This window comes from Protomyctophum bolini, assembly GCF_963924005.1.
Source record: "Protomyctophum bolini genome assembly, chromosome: 9".
NCBI lineage: Eukaryota > Metazoa > Chordata > Actinopteri > Myctophiformes > Myctophidae > Protomyctophum > Protomyctophum bolini.
Window position 1 is genome coordinate 6250571 of NC_137870.1, and position 21129 is coordinate 6271699.

At 42.6% G+C, this 21129-nt stretch overlaps 1 protein-coding gene across 1 annotated transcript; it reads left to right on the forward strand.

Moving 5' to 3' along the window:
* Window positions 1-1003: 1003 nt before the first annotated feature.
* Window positions 1004-13981, forward strand: LOC308320813 (dihydropyrimidinase-related protein 5-like; the record flags this gene model as incomplete). The annotated part of the gene is made up of 12 exons (XM_080771493.1): window positions 1004-1270; window positions 3616-3774; window positions 4495-4674; window positions 6645-6713; window positions 7611-7655; window positions 8163-8238; window positions 8611-8767; window positions 10173-10314; window positions 11188-11330; window positions 11740-11947; window positions 12111-12279; window positions 13829-13981. 12 exons carry the CDS (start codon window positions 1004-1006, stop codon window positions 13912-13914), a joined length of 1701 nt encoding a protein of 566 aa, XP_080627619.1. The 3' UTR covers window positions 13915-13981.
* Window positions 13982-21129: the final 7148 nt, after the last annotated feature.

Sequence of the window (21129 nt, forward strand, 5' to 3'; positions counted from 1 at the left end):
GGCCCATAGAACAGGTATGTATGTTTTTAGTTTTTGTCCTTGTCATAATGTTTTGTTTATTTATTTTGTGATACTGACTGTACAGTAATGGGCTATTCTAGTAAGACTACAACGCATACTTTATAGTACTGCCACTTTTAGATATTTTTATTGAAAGTAAATTGACAGGAAATGGGGAGAGAGATGGGGGGGGGGGGTGACACGCAGCAAAGTTAGTCGGGAGTCGAACCCGCGACACGCCGTCAGGCTTACCATGCAGTCTAGGTGCCCGCTAGGCCATTATACTGCCAGATTTCATCTGAAATAATAATCCAATTTATTTAGCAAAATATTGTGATGACGCGATTATTATTATGAGAATGAATATTAATGTTTGATTGGTTGATTGATTGATTCGTGGAATACAATTATTTTATTACACTTTTTGTATCTTATATATTCATTTTAAATCAATACAGTATGTATATCTTCAACTACAGTTTGTCTCCTGACATTAAAACGCTTTAATATATGCTTACTGTAAATCATTCTGGATTAAGTGCCTATAAACAGCAATATTGCTGATTTAAACAAAATATGGTGAATTAAAACCAATAATAAATTAAACAGATGCAGCCTCGCAGGATCAATTGTGCATCTGCACTGACATTCAACAGACACATAAACAGAAAATGTAACATCAATAAAACGCCTTATAATACTTATCCCATTCTGACCGGGAACCCGTTTTGGTGTTAGCATCATGTTGTGCTTTAGCTATTGAAAAATAGCAGATCTACAAGCTCATAGCGCGCCACCGAGTGACGCGCTACGAGCTTGTAGGTCTGCTATTTTTGAAAAATCGAAGAACGACTGACATTTTTAGAATCTGATCTCAGGTCAGAATGGGTTCATCAGACCAGTGTGTGTCCAGTGGAAACCTCGTATGAATCTGATCTCAGGTCAGAATGGGTTATACCTGTGTCTCTGTGTCTCTTCCAGAGCTATATACAGTACGGCCACCATGTCTTCCGGCACAGCAACAACAACGAGTCGGATCCTGATAAAGGGCGGCAGGGTGGTGAACGACGACTGCAGCGTGGAGGCGGACGTCTACATGGAGCACGGCCTCATCCAGCAGGTGGGGAAGGAGATGATGGTCCCGGGCGGGGCCAGGGTGATCCACGCCGCGGGGAAACTGGTGCTGCCGGGCGGCATCGACACCTCCGTGCACCTCCAGGAGACCTTCATGAACGCCACCGCGGCGGACGACTACTACAGCGGCACCAAGGTATAGGGAGGAGGACCGGCATGGTGGCTACTCAAAGGTTTCTGTGTGGTGGCTCCAGTGGCTCCAGTATGGTGCTCACTCAAAGGTTTCAGTGTGGTGGCTCCAGTGGCTCCAGTATGGTGGCTACTCAAAGGTTTCAGTGTGGTGGCTCCAGTATGGTGCTTACTCAAAGGTTTCAGTGTGGTGGCTTCAGTGGCTCCAGTGGCTCCAGTATGGTGGCTACTCAAAGGTTTCAGTGTGGTGGCTCCAGTGGCTCCAGTATGGTGGCTACTCAAAGGTTTCAGTGTGGTGGCTCCAGTGGCTCCAGTATGGTGGCTACTCAAAGGTTTCAGTGTGGTGGCTCCAGTGGCTCCATTATGGTGCAGCTTACTCAAAGGTTTCAGTGTGGTGGCTCCAGTGGCTCCAGTGGCTCCAGTATGGTGGCTACTCAAAGGTTTCAGTGTGGTGGCTCCAGTGGCTCCAGTATGGTGGCTACTCAAAGGTTTCAGTGTGGTGGCTCCAGTGGCTCCAGTATGGTGGCTACTCAAAGGTTTCAGTGTGGTGGCTCCAGTGGCTCCAGTATGGTGCTTACTCAAAGGTTTCAGTGTGGTGGCTCCAGTGGCTCCAGTATGGTGCTTACTCAAAGGTTTCAGTGTGGTGGCTCCAGTGGCTCCAGTATGGTGCTTACTCAAAGGTTTCAGTGTGGTGGCTCCAGTGGCTCCAGTGGCTCCAGTATGGTGGCTACTCAAAGGTTTCAGTGTGGTGGCTCCAGTGGCTCCAGTATGGTGGCTACTCAAAGGTTTCAGTGTGGTGGCTCCAGTGGCTCCAGTATGGTGGCTACTCAAAGGTTTCAGCGTGGTGGCTCCAGTGGCTCCAGTATGGTGGCTACTCAAAGGTTTCAGTGTGGTGGCTCCAGTGGCTCCAGTATGGTGGCTACTCAAAGGTTTCAGCGTGGTGGCTCCAGTGGCTCCAGTATGGTGGCTACTCAAAGGTTTCAGTGTGGTGGCTCCAGTGGCTCCAGTGGCTCCAGTATGGTGGCTACTCAAAGGTTTCAGTGTGGTGGCTCCAGTGGCTCCAGTGGCTCCAGTATGGTGCTTACTCAAAGGTTTCAGTGTGGTGGCTCCAGTGGCTCCAGTATGGTGGCTACTCAAAGGTTTCAGTGTGGTGGCTCCAGTGGCTCCAGTATGGTGCTTACTCAAAGGTTTCAGTGTGGTGGCTCCAGTGGCTCCAGTATGGTGGCTACTCAAAGGTTTCAGTGTGGTGGCTCCAGTGGCTCCAGCATGGTGGCTACTCAAAGGTTTCAGTGTGGTGGCTCCAGTGGCTCCAGTATGGTGCTTACTCAAAGGTTTCAGTGTGGTGGCTCCAGTGGCTCCAGCATGGTGGCTACTCAAAGGTTTCAGTGTGGTGGCTCCAGTGGCTCCAGTATGGTGCTTACTCAAAGGTTTCAGTGTGGTGGCTCCAGTGGCTCCAGTATGGTGGCTACTCAAAGGTTTCACTTAAACACATTTAGGCCTATGAGCTTGTAGATCTGCTATTTTTCAATAGCTAAAGTATAACATAATGCTTAGTTAAAACACCAAAAGGGGTTCCCGTCCAGAATGGGTTAAGTACATGTATAGATACTGCAATGTAGATGTGTACTCTGTTACAAGTAAAAGTCCCGTATTCAAAATGTACTCAATTAAAAGTACAAAAGTATCGCCATCAAAATGTACTTAAAGTGCTAAAAGTAAAAGTACTTATACTGCAGAAAATCTTTGGAAAATAGCCGATCTACAAGCTCACAATGCGTCGCATGGGTTCAGTGTCTTGCTCAAGGACACGTTGCGATACTAATATACCACTGCGCTGCACTGCATATGCATATTATGCATTAGGGGGCGGATAAAGTCTGGCTGCGCCAGGCTAGCAAGCAGCCGCTCTATATACCTCCTGAGCCACTGCCGCCCCCACATTTGGATTCATACATCGTTGATATGTTAATATAGATGATGACTGACATGAGCCTACTGTAGATCAGAGGTTCTCAACCTGTGGGTCGGGTCCCCACGTGATTCTTATATATTTTCCGGTCAAGTGTCAAGTGACAATGTTTTTTTAAATTATTATTATTATTATTATTACTGCATCAAACTATACTATAAAACTGGTCAACATTGGCTCTATCAAATAATATAGGAAAGAAAATAGCCGATCTACAAGCTCTCAATGCCTAGTCGCAACGCTTGTAGATCAGCTATTTTCACATCACAGGGTGGCTGCACAAATTAATTTATGTTTTCTAGAACAACAGCAGGCACACCGTTATGTGTGCCCACAATGTCTGAATATGACTGTATGTGTGCATGTGTCTCCTCCTCTACTAGGCCGCTCTGGCTGGTGGTACCACTATGGTGATCGGACATGTGCTTCCAGAGAAGAATGAGTCTTTGCTGGAGGCGTACGACAAGTGCCGCGGCGTGGCCGACCCCAAAGCCTGCTGTGACTACGCTCTGCATGTGGCGGTCACTTGGTGGGGACCCAAGGTCAGTGGTGGGGAAAGTCTTTTTGAGAAATCGGGAAAACATGTGCAAAATGGTAAATGGTAAATGGTGCATTTATATAGCGCCTTTATCCAAGGCGCTTTACATAGATTGTGCATTACATTCACCCATTCACACACCGATGGCAGCGGAAACCATGCAAGGCACCAACTAGCACATCGGGAGCAATTAGGGGTTCAGTGTCTTGCTCAAGGACACTCACATTTTTGAACATTATATTCTTAATCACAGCATTACAAAGAAAACATTTTTTATTCAAATATTTGCTTCTGGGAGGCCCCTGAAATAACATATTTTGAGTTGGGGGGTCCACGGCCAATTACATACAGCCTTGTAATGAAATAGTTTGAGAACAACTGACCGTTCAGAAAACCTTTTTTTTAGAATCGGCATCAGGTCAAACTGGGTTAAGTAAAAGTATAGCAATACTGCTATGTAGAAATACGTTGTTACAAGTAAAAATCCGGGAATTAAAAATTGACTTGAGTAAAAGTACAAAAGTATTGCCATCAAAATGTACTTAAAGTACCGTAAGTAAAAAAGTACCCATGATGCAGAATGTCCCATTTCAAGTTTTTGAAAATAGCAGATCTACAAGCTCACAATGTGTCGCATCCACTTTTCTCTGCACTTGGTCTGACAGTACAGTACACTAAGATACTGAGTATTACTCAACTATTAAGTCACTTTCTCATCCTGCAGGTGCGGGCGGACATGGAGAAGCTGGCGAGAGAGAAAGGAGTGAACTCTTTCCAGATGTTCATGGCCTATAAGGACACGTACATGCTGCGGGACAGTGAACTCTACCAGGTGCTCCGGAACTGTAGAGACATTGGAGCCATAGCCAGGGTTCATGCTGAAAACGGAGAACTGGTGGCAGAGGTGAGTATAGCCATGATTTAACCCATTTAGGCCTGACCTAGGTCTTCTAAATCCTCCAGTTTTCTGAAATAAATATTTTCACGGTTTTTCAAAAATAGCAGACCTACAAGCTCGTAGCGCGCCACTCGGTGGCGCGCTACGAGCATGTAGATCTGCTATTTTTCAATAGCTAAATTACAACATAATGTTTAATTCAAGGACGATTTCACCCATTTTCAACAAATCTTCATATCATTCACTTATTCTCGTGATAAAATGCCTGGTCATCATGTGGTCCTACCCCCCCCATGAGACTTACAAATCCCAAATGTTTATAAACAAATCCCAAATGTTTGTAAACAAATCCCAAATGTTTATAAACAAATCCCAAAAGGTTTATAAACAAATCACAAATGTTTATAAACAAATCACAAATGTTTATAAACAAATACCAAAATGTTTATAAACAAATCACAAATCCCATGAGACTTGGTCCTACCCCCCCGACCATGAGACTTACTACAGGTCAACTGGAAGTGGTCCTACCCCCCCCATGAGACTTACAAATCCCAAATGTTTATAAACAAATCCCAAATGTTTGTAAACAAATCCCAAATGTGTATAAACAAATCCCAAAATGTTTATAAACAAATCACAAATGTTTATAAACAAATCACAAATGTTTATAAACAAATCACAAATGTTTATAAACAAATACCAAAATGTTTATAAACAAATCCCAAATCCCATGAGACTTGGTCCTACCCCCCCGACCATGAGACTTACTACAGGTCAACTGGTAGTGGTACTACCCCATCATCTTGTGTAAAGGAAGGAGAGGTCGCACAGCTCGTAGTCACGATGCAAAAAAAAAAAAAAAAAAAAAACGTTTTATTGAAAAAAAAGTGTGCCACTTTTATTTTAATTAATTGCGACCGTACTACGTCCCAGATTACAATGTATGAAACGCTATAGACGCCCCAAAGTTATTAGTCCAGCAGCTGGCGAAAACTAGTTCTACAACAGGCCCGAAAGTTAAGGCCCGGCCCTACCTGGGCCCCAACTGGGCTGGCCCGAGGCCTTACTAATTAGCACACATTTACGGCTTTACGCCCTGCCGGAAAGAAACCGTCAAGTAAAAAAAAGGTCCATGTATGGGCATTCCCTTGTTGTTTCAGCGCACCCTCGCTCTCAGGGCGTCTTAATAATGCCTAATGTTATTATTTCTATCCTATAGCTTATACTTTTCCACTATCCTATAGCGGCTATAGGATAGTGGAAAAGTATAAGCTATAGGATAGAAATAATTAGTTCTAATTAAACCCTTAGGCTATAGTATAGCCTAAGGGTTTAATTAGAACTAATGTGTTCTTATTTCTACTATAGGCCTATACTACTATCATGCTTCATGTGTTCTTATTAGGAACACATTATGGCTTGTTACTAAATAACTGTACCGTAATTTATACACCAGGTCCCAACTTCTACCATTGTCATGACATTATACTATAGGCCTACTACAATTATGCTTCATTAGAGGTAATGTTATTAGGAACACATTATGGCTTGTTAATAAATAACTGTACCGTAATTTATACACCAGGTCCCAACTTCTACCATTGTCATGACATTATACTATAGGCCTACTACAATTATGCTTCATTAGAGGTAACGTTATTAGGAACACATTATGGCTTGTTACTAAATACAAAGTCTTATGCACACGAGCACACCTGATGTGCTCAGAGACGGGTGCGTAGGCAGGGCTCAGTGTATTCAGAAAACATGCACACGTGCATAAAGATCCGCACAGTCGCACACCGTCTGCACTTCGATACGAACACTTTATTTAGGTAACGTTTCGGTCAAAGACCTTCTTCAGGCATCATTCTTATCAGTATGAAGGACTGGAAACAGTGTATGAATTGAATTAATAGTGGATATTATATCGGTTTTCCTTTATTATTCTCTTCTTTTGTCTATGTTTCCAGGGTGCAAAGGAAGCATTGGACTTAGGAATCAGCGGTCCAGAGGGCTTTGAAGTCAGTAGACCTGAAGAGGTGAGACATGTGGAAATTAGATTTATTTTTTTGTGAATATCAATACAGTACTGCACTTTATAACCACGAGAGTTTGCACTGCAGACATCTAAATGTTTATTGTCAACGAAAAGTGGGTGCGCCATCATTTTGTAGTATTCTGTGAAGAACGAGGATAGAGTTTGAGTGAGCGGAGCACAGAAGAGAAAAGAGAAAGAAACATGGGATAGAAATACATTGTCTAAACGTAAGACAAGTCAACACATAACATAACCATCACTATAAAACCCATTCTGGACGGGAACCCCTTTTGGTGTTTTAACTAAGCATTATGTTATACTTTAGCTATTGAAAAATAGCAGATCTACAAGCTCATAGCGTCATAACGTTTTTTATTTCGACGTCAGGATTAATAGGGTTAATTGCGAATGCAGTGAGCACTTACTATGAGACCTAGCAGATCATGTCTGTCTGTGTGTCTGTGTGTGTGTGTCTGTCCCGCTATCCAAATATGGAGTGTGTTGCATCAGCAATCACTCAGCTCCATATATGGGCACAAAAGGGGCCAGGTCCACTCAGCTCCATATATGGGCACAAAAGGGGCCAGGTCCACATATACAGTAACAGCGGGACAGACACACAGACAGACAGACAGACAGACATGATCTGCAGGGTCTCAGCTGCGTTCGCTTCCCGCGTTTGCGCGTCTTACTGGTAGCTGTGTAGCTGCATGTGTTCTATATTAAATATTAAAATAATAAATAATAAATATTTCATTCGACTTTTTTCTGCTTTTTTGGGCGACTCCTCTGTGTACCACCAGTAGTATACCAGTGGTTGGGAACCTCTGCTTTAGATTTCAGAAAGGCCACCTGATATATGCTGCATGATCACATCACAATGTCTTTCCCTTAACAGTTGGAAGCAGAGGCAGCCCACAGGGCGATTACCATCGCCAACAGGGTGAGAACAATCTCTGGCACATTGCAGGACCACCTCATCACATTTCAACCTACATATATACCTTCGTACAGTATTGGTCCTCACTAATGTGCATGATCAAAATGCCACAATGTTTTTCTACTCGGTCTGTGTCTCATGGGAGGGGCTGTGGGGCAGTTCAGAAACCTGTCCACCAGACCAGTGACATCATCGATGGGGAACCCAAGCTAATAGAAAAAGGCAGGCTTTCTATTCCTGAAAAGTTGCAATGCGATAATGGAAGCCATCGTTCTCACGATAATACAAATACTAAATATATATATTTTATATATATTTTTTTATCTGCCTAACGATGATGTCACTGTTGGACGGGGTTTCTGAACTGCCCACACCCACAGCCACCCACATGAACATTAGCGAGGACCAATTATATGAAGATAGGTTGAAAAGTGGTGAAGTGGTCCATTAATATAAGCACATAATAAAACACAAAGCGTAACGATTTATAATATATACTTTTTATTTTAGGCCCATTGTCCCATTAACATTGTTAATGTGTCCAGCATGTCTGCTGGAGACGTTGTGGCCACAGCCAAGACGCAGGGTAAGGCTAATGTATTTAACCATTGAACCATTCCACACTCAATGCATACTTTTACAGAATTATTGCTGATATGGAAAGAAAAAAACATCATGTTGTACAATTAAACCTATACACACCATGCTGTATATTAGTCATCTTATCTCAGAATATTGATTACCACGTTGTCTTTTGGACGGTAAAAACACTTTTGAATGTGATTGTGATTAACTTAACTCACTAATTTATTTGTGAAATAAGTGTTCATTTAGATATTGAGCGCAGGTGTCACTTGATTAAGTTAATTGATTTGCACATTTTTTGCACCGTCTGATGCACTGGTGGCCACCCATGCATATTGTATGCACAACGTATATGCTGTGGTCTATGGAACAGGTAAGGTTGTCCACGGGGAAACAACCACAGCGCATGCTGTGCTGACCGGTCTACACTACTATCACCAGGACTGGGCCCATGCTGCTGCCTATGTTACTGTGCCTCCCCTCCGCCTGGATCCAAACACACCAACATTCCTAATGAGCTTGCTAGGAAGGTAAGTCAAATAAGGCACACATAACAGAACATGTCATACCAGATACAGATAGAGTATTGGAAGTATATGTATGTTTTCCATACATAAGCAACTGTGTAGCTTCTAACTCATGTCTCTTTTTGCCACATGAACATTTTTGAGTGGTTCAAAGCACTCCGTAGTGACTGAGTGTGTGTGTGTAGGTCACATGTGTCTATCTGTCCGAACAGGCCTATAGGACCGCTGCTGCAGCTGCAGCTGTTTTGAGCGGTCAGCCTCGTGGGTCACATTGGAGGGTCAATGACACGCACACACGCACGCACACACAGGTCTCCTCATATAAATACTTGGGGATCTGTATTGACAACTCAATGACTTGGAATACACATGTTGACAGTCTCTGTAGTAAACTACAGCAAAGACTGCACTTCCTCCGACGTCTCAGGGTTCATGGTGTTGACCAAAGATTTATGTTAGTGTTCTATCGAGCAGTCTTGGAAAGCCTGGTCAGGTTTGGCATCACAGTTTGGTTCGGTAATCTCTCAGTGCAACTGAGGTCCAAACTGTTAAGATTGGTGCAGACTGCAGGGAAGATCATAGGGGTAAGACAACTCCCCTCTCTTCAGTCTATTTATGAGCAGGCTACATTAAAACAGGCTCAAAAAATTGTCAGTGATGTTACCCATGTTTTAAATGGCGAGTTTGTACTTCTTCCCTCTGGGAGAAGATACAAAGAACCAAAGTGGAAGTACATCAGATTAAAAAAATCATTTGTATCAGCATCAACTAAGATGCTGAACGAGGCTCTGAAACAGCGGTAACTACGTGAGGCCTGATAATCCACATAATGTGTGCAATTGTGTAATGTTGTGTCTTCCTCTGTAATGTATTTTTGTTGTCTTTGATGTTTTATGTGTGGCTGTAGCTGGGGTGAAAGCCCAAGACAAATTTCCCTTGTGGACAATAAAGTTTACCTTGACCTTGACCTTGACACGCACGCACGCACGCACGCACGCACGCACGCACGCACACACACACACACACACACACACACACACACACACACACACACACACACACACACACACACACACACACACCACTACACTGCACTTTTACTTACTCACTGCGCATTGCAGGTGTGATTCTGTACTTCTACTATGTGCGGGCACATTGTTCTTTATTGTTACAATGCATTGGTGTGAATTCATGGTCTGTTCTTTACTATTTATTCGTTTATTTGGTCGGGACAGTGTATATTGATGAACATCACATAAATATACCAGATTTAGCAAAATTTGCTAATTTCCATCTGCAGTCCCCAGTTCCACTGTTGTAATTCCTCAAAAAATGTGTTTGTAATACCGTATATATAGCACACATCACCGACCATCCCAGTCTCTCACCCCTCCTCCTCTCTTCACAGTGACACCCTAAACGTTGTGGCGTCTGACCACCGGCCCTTCACCATGAAACAGAAGTCCATGGGCAAGGACGACTTCACCAAGATCCCCCATGGGGTCCCAGGCATCCAGGACCGCATGAGCGTCATCTGGGAGAGAGGAGTGGTATGTATGTATGATTGTATGTATACGTGTAAACCCTTTGTTCTCCTTTGCTTGCGAGGAAACCAACTCCTCCAATATCCAATATAGCTGAATGGTTAGGGCGCATATATACATACAACATGGGAGCAAAATGCCTTCTTTAGCATGTCCCCAGTTCCAAGGAAGAACCTCCCCTCGACATTCAAATCGGCCTCATGGTAATGGCTCACTTCACATTTTGGCTATATAACTCTTTAACTGTATAGGACGGACGTAGCCTACTATCAAATGTAGTTTCCCTGGAGTACGAAGACCCACAAGGGTCGAAACGATGTTCAATAAATAAATAATTTTCCTGGGAGCAGTGAAACAGTGTGCGGACATCCCTTCCTTTTCATTGTGCATATATTTTTGACCAGTACCTGTAGAATTTCTGGAGTTGTGCGCATGCTTCCTGTTGGATCCTATCTCATGATGCAACTCCACATATTCTACCCATTTACACCTGGGAGATTTTGCGTTTTCTTCTAAACATACTTTTAGCTACTATAGCAAAAAGTGATTGCAATTACATGCTAAATCTCTGCAACCCACGACTGAGCAATGGGTATAGGAAACCTGGCCTGGTGGGGTTCTGCTTTAGTTGTCTCTATTGTTATTCTTAAAATAAGAATCCTTTGGCGCCACCTACTGTAGACCCTCAGTCATTTGTGTACCGTTTAGCCACAGACCTTGGTATCATCTATTCAATCCAGCTCGTTTTCATTTGTGACCACACAGCTAGTGCAAAGCCAAAATCTTAACACGCAAACCAACAGCTTATCGTGCTTGTATTATGTATGTATGTATTATGTGCTTGTTTTTAAGAGGTCAACCATGTCATGTGCCCTATAGGTCGGAGGTAAGATGGACGAGAACCGTTTTGTAGCCGTCACAAGCTCGAATGCAGCGAAGATCTACAACGTATACCCCAGGAAGGGCAGGATAGTTCCCGGGGCAGACGCTGACGTGGTGGTCTGGGATCCAGAGGGGTCAAAGTATGGAATCCCTGAATCGACAATCTTGTCTCTCTCTGCAGGATTTATCATATTATATCATGCCTCCTGAGGCTGTTTAAAATCTATTCTGGACCGGGAAACCCTTTTGGTGTTTTAGACATTATGTTATAGTTTAGCTATTGAAAAATAGCAGATCTACAAGCTCATAGCGCGCCACCGAGTGGCGTGCTACGAGCTTGTAGGTCTGCTATTTTTGAAAAATCGTGAAAATATTTATTTCAGAAAAATTTAGGATTTAGAAGAAGTTATTTAGATTTCGAGGTCACGCCAAAATGGATTCATGTTTTCTTGTGTACAGTACGTGATACACTTTTTTACTATTGGGCCTACAGTTTTAGTCTTACTTTGTACATTAGTTATCTGAATGAATCCCGTACGTTCCCTTCAGGACCATCTCAGTGGAGAACCAGTTCCAAGGGGGAGATGTGAATCTGTATGAAGGACTCCGTTGCCATGGTGTACCCCTGGTTACCATCAGCCGTGGCCGGCTGGTTTATGAAAATGGCATCTTCACATGCTCAGAGGGCTCTGGAAAGTTCTACCCACTCAGGACTTTCCCAGACTACCTTTACAAGAAGATGGTCCAGAGGGAAAAGGTACTGTTTATCTGATATAAATCTGCGGTGCTCAAACTCTACCATAATGTATTGGACTGTGTGTGACTGTGTGTGTGTGTGTGTGTGTGTGTGTGTGTGTGTGCGTGTGTGTGTGTGTGTGTGTGTGTGACACTCACCTCTGCACACGGGTGTGATCCATCAGTGCCAGGCTGTAAAAGCTGTGGAACGAGAGCCCTACACAGGTGATGTTGTTGCAGTGACCAACGCAGGAAAGAAGGACTTTGGGGCTTCGGACCTGGACACACCCACACGCCCGTGTACCAGACATGGGGGGGTGAGAAACCTCCATGAGTGCAGCTTTAGTCTTTCTGGTAAGGCATAATACATATAGCCAGAAGCTCCCCATGTCCTAATATAGACCAACATGCTGTTCACAATACATTTTGGAGATATGTCCTATGACCTCCTATGACCTATCTAAAAGGTAAACTAAGGCTGATCTTTTCATAACATCTATACTGTAGCATCTTATCAGTGTAGGTCATTCTTCACGAAACTTGGATTAGAGATTAAACCGGGATTTAACAGATATCCTGGTTTAATATATATCCTGGATCAGCGATTAACCGTTTTCATGAAAGCTGGTTAATCTTGTCAGATTAATTTAGCCAATTAACCTGGATATGTTGAGGCTTAAGCAAAAGATCCACAAGACAATCCAGTGATCTGCGTTTACGGCACAAAGCCAGCAATTTACGGATTTCACAGAGTGGACTTGGAGCGGGGGGTGCAGCGGGAGTGGTGGAGGTAGGCTGAGGCGCTGCGGTTGAGGAGGAGGGGGAGGTAGGCTGTTGGTAGAGGGGGGTGGCTGAGGTAGCCCGGGGTGGGTAGAAGGCTGAGGTAGCCCGGGGTGGGTAGAAGGCTGAGGTAGCTCGGGGTGGGTAGAAGGCTGAGGTAGCCCGGCCCGGGGTGGGTAGAAGACTCAGGATTGAACCCATGACCCATGGTTCACCAGTCTGGGCAACAACCCCCTCCCTCAGAGGAGGGATCTGGCCAAATATCACGATGCTACAATATTATGAATTATATATGACTCCCCCTGGCCAGCCGGGGAGCCTGATGGAGGGGAAAGGAACTGGTTGGAATAACGTGTTCCTTCCACGCGCTACATCCAACCAGGGAAACTCCCCCTTGTCAGGTGTAAAGGAGCAACTTGGACACTCATGAGTTCAAGTCCGTTGCTCTCCCCATGTCCCCCATATATGGGGACTATAGGTTGGTGGAGGGTGTGTAGATTACATTAGATAATTGACACAGTTGTGAAAAATGGGTTACAAAATCGTGGGATAAAAATTATAATTAATTGTTTTGAAGATCTGTCAGTATCCCTATGCTTCCAACTATGAATGCCTTTGGTTCCTCCAGCCGCTTTATTTTTGGACGCGTCCAAAACTCACGCGGCTAAATCCTTGCTAGGCTTTAGTGGAACACAATAAACCAGGCTGTACAGACCAGGATTTAACAAGCCTGGTTTTGGTTTAAATCCTGCATTAGTTAATCCAAATTTCGTGAAATAGGCCCCTGACCCCTGGTAGCAATCACAGCAATTTCTTGCAGGTGTTAGCTGCCGCACCTGAGCGCACCAACCCGTACAGCTGACACTTAAATCATACACCAAATAACAAAATGTGTGTGTGTGTGTGTGTGTGTGTGTGTGTGTGTGTGTGTGTGTGTGTGTGTGTGTGTGTGTGTGTGTGTGTGTGTGTGTGTGTGTGTGTGTGTGTGTGTGTGTGTGTGTGTGTGTGTGTGTGTGTGTGTGTGTGTGTGTGTACTCCAACATCTGCATTAGATTTGTATCCATAGTTTTACTTAACTTCGGAGACTAACACAGTACCATGTCCATTGCCCATAATTTGACAGGCTCCCAACTTGACGACAAGATTCCAAAGAGATCCTCAGCTAGGATTCTGGCTCCTCCCGGGGGTGGGTCCAGCGGCATCTGGTAACTATGGTAACCAATGGCGGTTCCACAAAGCAGAGAAGGAAGCCGGAGGGAAATGTCATACGGCCAAGCAAGAAAACCTGAGGAGGGGGGTTAAGGTTACATCTTTACTTTGGATTCAACACAGTTATTTAGGGCATGGTCAGTGGAACATTATACTGTATTACTGTATGTGTTAGCCAAGAAGACTGGCTAAATGGATAAACATAACACATTTCAGTTGAATATTAACCAAATGACACAGGTAGTTAATTCAGCCACCGGAACAGAATTAGTGAAAGTACTATGCTGTAACTTACTAATAGTTTTAGGGATGGGAGCGAGTTGGTTTCTGCATTATGATGGTTTTATCACACTGTTAAATACGACACTTGTATCATTATGTACTACTTAGATGCCATTTCTTTTTTACATGATTAAATGTGTCACAAATGGAGTCTACATGCCATTGTGAAATAATTGTCATAAGTCGATCACTACAAAGGAACTGTAAATAACACAACATAGGTTACAATTAACCAGCTAATGAAAAACTGCATAATAAAATACACACAAGGTAACGATGGAAAACTGCATATGGCATAGCCTACTGCATATACTGCATATACACCAGTGATGTAAATAGGTTTTCAATTTAATGAGTCCCAGGATGGGTAACAGGTCATCTGGCCCCTTTGCCAACTCGCCCCCGTGAAAAGTGAAGACAGCTCGTCCCGGAATTTCGAAAAGTGAAGACGGCTCACCCTAAGGGCCGATTCATACTCCTATTTTAGAGCCGAATAAAAGTCGGTTCGGCGCTGTAGAGCCTACAATGTGACGTCATTTGAGGTTCGGGGGGGGCGGGTACCGTCCTAAAGTCGTCTCTTCAGTGCTACTGAAATTTCTGACGAGCCGAAATCATTTCGGCACTACAGCGCCGAAACAGCGGTAAAATAGGAGTATGAATCGGCCCTAAGCCGTGGATAGCTCGCCCCCAAAGCGTGGATATCTCGCCCCACATCGTGGATATCTCGCCCCAAAGCACGGATATCTCGCCCCATATTTTGTTCCATGTTTATTTTTTATCTTATTTCTCATATTAGAACATTTAGAATCAATGTTGTTGCATTGTTATGCATGGGTAATGAATAGCTCACCCCCCTCCATTGTTCTGGAAAGGTGTTCCATTCCTCCATTGTTACTGAAATTAGTTGTTGTTGTTGTTGTTGTTGTTGTTGTTGTTGTTGTTGTTGTTGTACTATTCTGCTATGTCTGCCTAAAAGCACAGTAGGCCTACTTGAAATTCCATTCTGGAAAGGAGTTCCATTCCTCCATTACTGAAATTAGTTGTTGTACTATTCTGTGTATGCCTAAAAGTACAGTAGGCTACTTGTTAGAGTTAGAGATTTAGCTGGGGACCTGGAGTCTGTGGATCTTTCACAGACTTACAGCGCCACCAACAGGTGGATTTTTGAAAATGACTCAAATCATGAAGGCAGCATGAATGGCTGTACCTCTCTAGTAATGTTAGAGAGGTACAGCATTGTTACTATTGCTGCTTTATTGTATGTTTATAATAAAGGATTCCCATTAGAGATACATGCATAAGCCTCTAGTCTTCCTGGTGTCCTGAAAAAAGCAAATAGCCTACAATACAGATGAACAACTATGAATACAAAAAGAAAATAAAATAAAAAAGCAGAATAATAAAAATTAATACAAAAATGTATACAAAACAAATTCATATTATAAAATTAAATCTAGTAGTAACAAATCACAGTTTCTCAGTCCTGGTCAAATGCTTATGTAGTAGATTGGAATTTTGTTGATTTATTATATAACACATCTCTAAGCTATTTTTGTTCCAAAGTATTTTGAACTAAGCCTTTAAAACAGTTATTATTATATTGCATACGACATCACATAGATCGATAGTTCTAGGATCGACTATTGTGTTTTGGTGAATCTGTGATTGATTGTTTTGGTCTGTCTCAGTGGTTCCAAACTTCCGGTATGGTAACTGATGTTTACTCTTCAGTGCCGTTTGTGTTTGGAGAGAGACACATTGCTCCTTTTACAGGTAAAACTGCCGTCAGACGGCTCAAAGTATGAACCGAACGTATTGAGAATTGTGTATGAAGTTGTGAACTGTATTTTCACAACTGTATGTGTCTCTGCATGCGTCTCTGTATGGTTTCAGAGACGCATGGTGTACACTGGGGCTGGCTCCGCCATCTTCTGTAGCTATACACTGTGGGTTGCGTCGCATGCACGTCGTGTAGAATGTTGTTTACATTTATTTCTGAACCACTTAGAACAGTGCAATACATTGGTGAATGTTTAAAACATGATGCATTAATAATTTAATTTGTCACAGCTAAAAGAATATGGACAACAAGTTCATGAAAGAGTAAAAGAGTCATTTGAAAAGTAAAAAAATAATAACTTATGGTTAAAAAGGGATAAGAGTACAATGAGAAATGCATTTCACAATTTCATGTGTGTTTACAGACTGCATTTGTCATGATTGTATTTAAGCACTTTGATGCACTTCTACTAGTGTCATAACGGTTCTATGCTTATACAAGGTGCCTTTCCTGATTAATGTGACATTGTGCCTTTAGTTGTTACAGCATGTAATTTTGAGTAAGTCATGTGAATGTGTGATTATAGTAGGGGTTCATCTGAACATTTACGGATGCTGATGCTACAGTTATTGCGGTTAATGAAGAAATGGTAACAGAATATTGCATTTGAATGCATTGATGCTATTTACAGTGATGTGATGATTCAGGGTTAAAGGTCACATTATTGTTGAAATTGAGATAAAAGTGCCGTTTGTGTTTGGAGAGAGACACAGCGTTGTGTGTTTGTTTATTCACACATTGCTCCTTTTCCAGGGGCACTACACTTACCATACTTTTTTATTGTGTGACCACTTTGGATCCATTGAGTGAGTATCTGTGGGGAGGACAGTTAGGGTGACCAGATCCCAACTAGCCAGATGTGGGACAAAGAGTGTGTTTGTGTGGGACAATGTGGGACAATGTAGAACTACTATGCAACTAAAAGAAACTTAACAGAAATATACAATACAAAATACACCAACGACCAACCAACCAACCAATACAACTGGACCAATTAACTAACCAACCAACCAATACACAATACACCAACAACCCAACCAACCAAATTAACCAATACAACTGGACCAACCAACCAAGGGGCTTTGATTTGATTGTGATTTGTGAAGGCATGAATTATAACCAATAAGGAACCAATAAATAAACGTTTACTTTATCAAAGTATCCTCCTCCTAACAAAGCCAACTACTGCAAATTATTTTGAAATTGTACAGGTAAAATAAATAAAATATATAATAAATTAAACCAGAAATATAAATCAAAATTGGTCAGCATTGGAGGCAACTCATAATAAATTAAATTGTAAACACTCTTCTCCACCATAGAAGCATAGCCAGGATATATCCTTTTTAGGTGTTCATGTTGTCCATTACAAGTCTGAACGTCTCTCAGTTAGTCAGTTGTACTGTGTGGTAAACACTAGTTATTTCACCTGCTGTTACTTTTTATTTGGTTCTAGTACAAATGTGTTACGTGTCCATGTACCGTGAAGCCTCCTTTTGATCAACACGTTGCTTCACGTCGTTATTCACCTCCTCCGTGTGTCACTGAGAAACGACTCTAATTACAAATGTCACAGAAGACTCTTTCAATATGCCTTGCACTGCATGGCTTCTTCACCCACGGATAAATAGTTTCCCTGTGCTTGTTGTAACTGCACTTCATTTTCTTCCCCTTTCTCCTCGTTGTTTCGTGCGTTGTTTTGTTTTGGTGGGTGTTCAGTGAACACCGTTAGTATCCGCGCCGCATTGATTTGGGGCGCGTTCGGAAATAGCGCACTGAGCCCACGGTGCAATGCAAACTAATAGGCGAGTGTGCTCCGGTGTGGTATTTCCAAACGTGCCCATTCCCCCTCCCTGCCCGGCTATTTGATTGACAGCCAATTCTACCTATACCTACACGCACACACACACACACACAGTCACGGCCCGCCCCCTGGCCCTGTCATGACAGCCTCCGCAGCTCCGCTGCTCTCCCACAGACCCACAGATAAAGCGCACATTTGAAAACTGGAGCCTGTCAATCAGAATGCGGGACAACGTCTCAATTTGCGGGACGCATGAAAAGTCGTTGAAAAGCGGGACATCTGGTCACCCTAAGGACAGTATGTTAGACTGTGATTGGTGGAGAGATGCTTATATTGTTCTCTTAGTCAATCATTCAAAGCAGTTAGTGGCTCTCTGGTATAAGAAGATTTGGTCTGTGTCATTTCTCAATTCTCCACAACTCCTCCAGGTTAATTTCTGATCACATCTGACTGTGGACTGCAGACTTCAGGTGAAGATGAACTCTCTTGAACCCACCAGGGACATTTCTGCTGAACAGGAGGAACCCAAACACCTTGGTATGTTACTCAACCTCCCCTTTCATTCCCACTGTTGTTTTTATTCCCTCGATATTCTCAATAGCCATTTTATTATTAGCCTATTATCAGTACCGTTGCTGTAGATCATTTGTGTTGTTACAGCAACCACCAAATATTTGTAGAATTACTCAAGGATTAAGTAATCACTTAATTCCTATATTTGAGTCATGCTAAGGTTACGGGCATTTTTTGTTAGCTACATGACAGGGATTTGTTGCACAACAATTACGTTTAAGTCTGACTATCAACAATCTTTATTTTGTATTTTGTTTCCAATCCAGTGTCGCATCATCAGTCTGACTGCCCTGACCTACCAGAGGTGAATGAACAAAGACGCTTGACAAAGAAAAAACACCATTGCTGTGATCAGTGTGGAAAACACTTCCCTAACATGTCCATCCTTAAAACACACCAGAGAATTCACACTGGGGAGAAACCCTTTGGATGTGATCAGTGTGGACAACATTTCTCTCAATTGACCACCCTTAAAACACACCAGAGAATTCACACTGGGGAGAAACCCTTTGGATGTGATCAGTGTGGACATCACTTCCCTAACATGTCCAACCTTAAAACACACAAGAAAATTCACAATGGGGAGAAACCATATGGATGTGATCAATGTGGACAACACTTCTCTGAAATGGCCAGCCTTAAAAAACACCATAGAATTCACACTGGAGAGAAACCCTATGGATGTGATCAGTGTGGACAACACTTCTCTGTAATGGCCAGCCTTAAAAAACACCAGAGAATTCACACTGGAGAGAAACCCTATGGATGTGATCAGTGTGGACAACACTTCTCTCACATGAACAGCCTTAAAAGCCACCAGAGAATACACACTGGAGAAAAACCCTACGGGTGTGATCAATGTGGACAACACTTCTCTCAAATGACCAGCCTTAAAAGCCACCAGAGAATACACACTGGAGAAAAACCCTATGGGTGTGATCAGTGTGGACAACACTTCTCTCGCATGAGCAGCCTTAAAGACCACCAAAGAATTCACACTGGAGAAAAACCCTATGGGTGTGATCAGTGTGGACAACACTTCTCTCGCATGAGCAGCCTTAAAGACCACCAAAGAATTCACACTGGAGAAAAACCCTATGGGTGTGATCAATGTGGACAACACTTCTCTACAATGTCCATCCTTAAAACACACCAGAAAATTCACACTGGAGAGAAACCATATGGATGTGATCAGTGTGGACAACACTTCTCTCAATTGGCCCACCTTAAAAGCCACCGGTTTATACACACTGGAGAGAAACCCTATGGGTGTGATCAGTGTGGACAACACTTCTCTCGCATGACCAGCCTTAAAGACCACCAAAGAATTCACACTGGAGAAAAACCCTACGGGTGTGATCAATGTGGACAGCACTTCTCTCACATGACCAGCCTTAAAAGCCACCAGAGAATTCACACTGGAGAGAAACCCTATGGATGTGATCAATGTGGACAACACTTCTCTCACATGACCAGCCTTAAAGAACACCAAAGAATTCACACTGGAGAAAAACTCTACGGGTGTGATCAATGTGGACAACACTTCTCTCACATGACCAGCCTTAAAATCCACCAGAGAATTCACACTGGAGAGAAACCCTATGGATGTGATCAATGTGGACAACACTTCTCTCACATGACCACTCTTAAAAGCCACCAGAGAGTTCACACTGGAGAGAAACCCTATGGATGTGATCAGTGTGGACAACACTTCTCTCAATTGGCCCACCTTAAAAGCCACCGGTTTATACACACTGGAGAAAAACCCTATGGGTGTGATCAATGTGGACAACACTTCTCTCGCATGAACAGTCTTAAAGGTCACCAAATAATTCACACTGGAGAGAAACCCTAGTGTGAACATTATGACAAGAGCTTCTTAGCACATCCATGTAAAAGTGTTAAGGTGATGATCCATTTTTTGATTATTGTTTTGATTATTTGCAAGTAAACATATAGAACATATAGGCCTACTGTGTAACAGCAGCCATCGTTATTGTTTCTTATTGTTATGATTCTGTTTTTTAGTAAGTGATATGATGAATATATATATATGTGTTATTGCTATATCCATATATATTTATACCGATGAGATACTGCTAATATATATATATAGAACTAATAATATTATATCTATATATATATATTGACAGCCTACAGAGCAACTGTCAACACTGCACTGGCTTAGTGGTGCCTATTATGGTTGGTGCGTGTTGTTTACAGTATGTCCTGATTGCTTTACCAATTCTGCTTTTCCTTTGAGCTCCCTTCATGAAGGAGTTGGTAGGCCTAAGCTTAAATTGTAGTTTTGATTCATTTGTTATCGGTTAGGGCTTTTCAGTTAGTTCAGCATTGTTTATTGTTACTGTTGCCTTTTTATTTCATGATACCTGGAACCTCTGTAAATAAGCCTGATACTAAAAGCCATAACCTATGTACGTTGATTAACTTCCAGCATTTGTTATTGAGCCATTCTGATTCTGAGAAAGAAAACGAACATTGCAACGAATCCTTTGTCGACAATAAACAAATGTATCTTATTGCATAAGCAGTGTCTGTCCCCACTATGTTATGGGTGATTGCGAAGCCCCTGCCCCCTAGACATGTGTATCAACTGGTCCATAACAACTGTTTAAATGACCTGTTCTTTTTTTGTGGTATTTCTCATTCACTGGGTCGAGAGTTTTCAGAGAAATTATTAAAACCGAAAAGTATG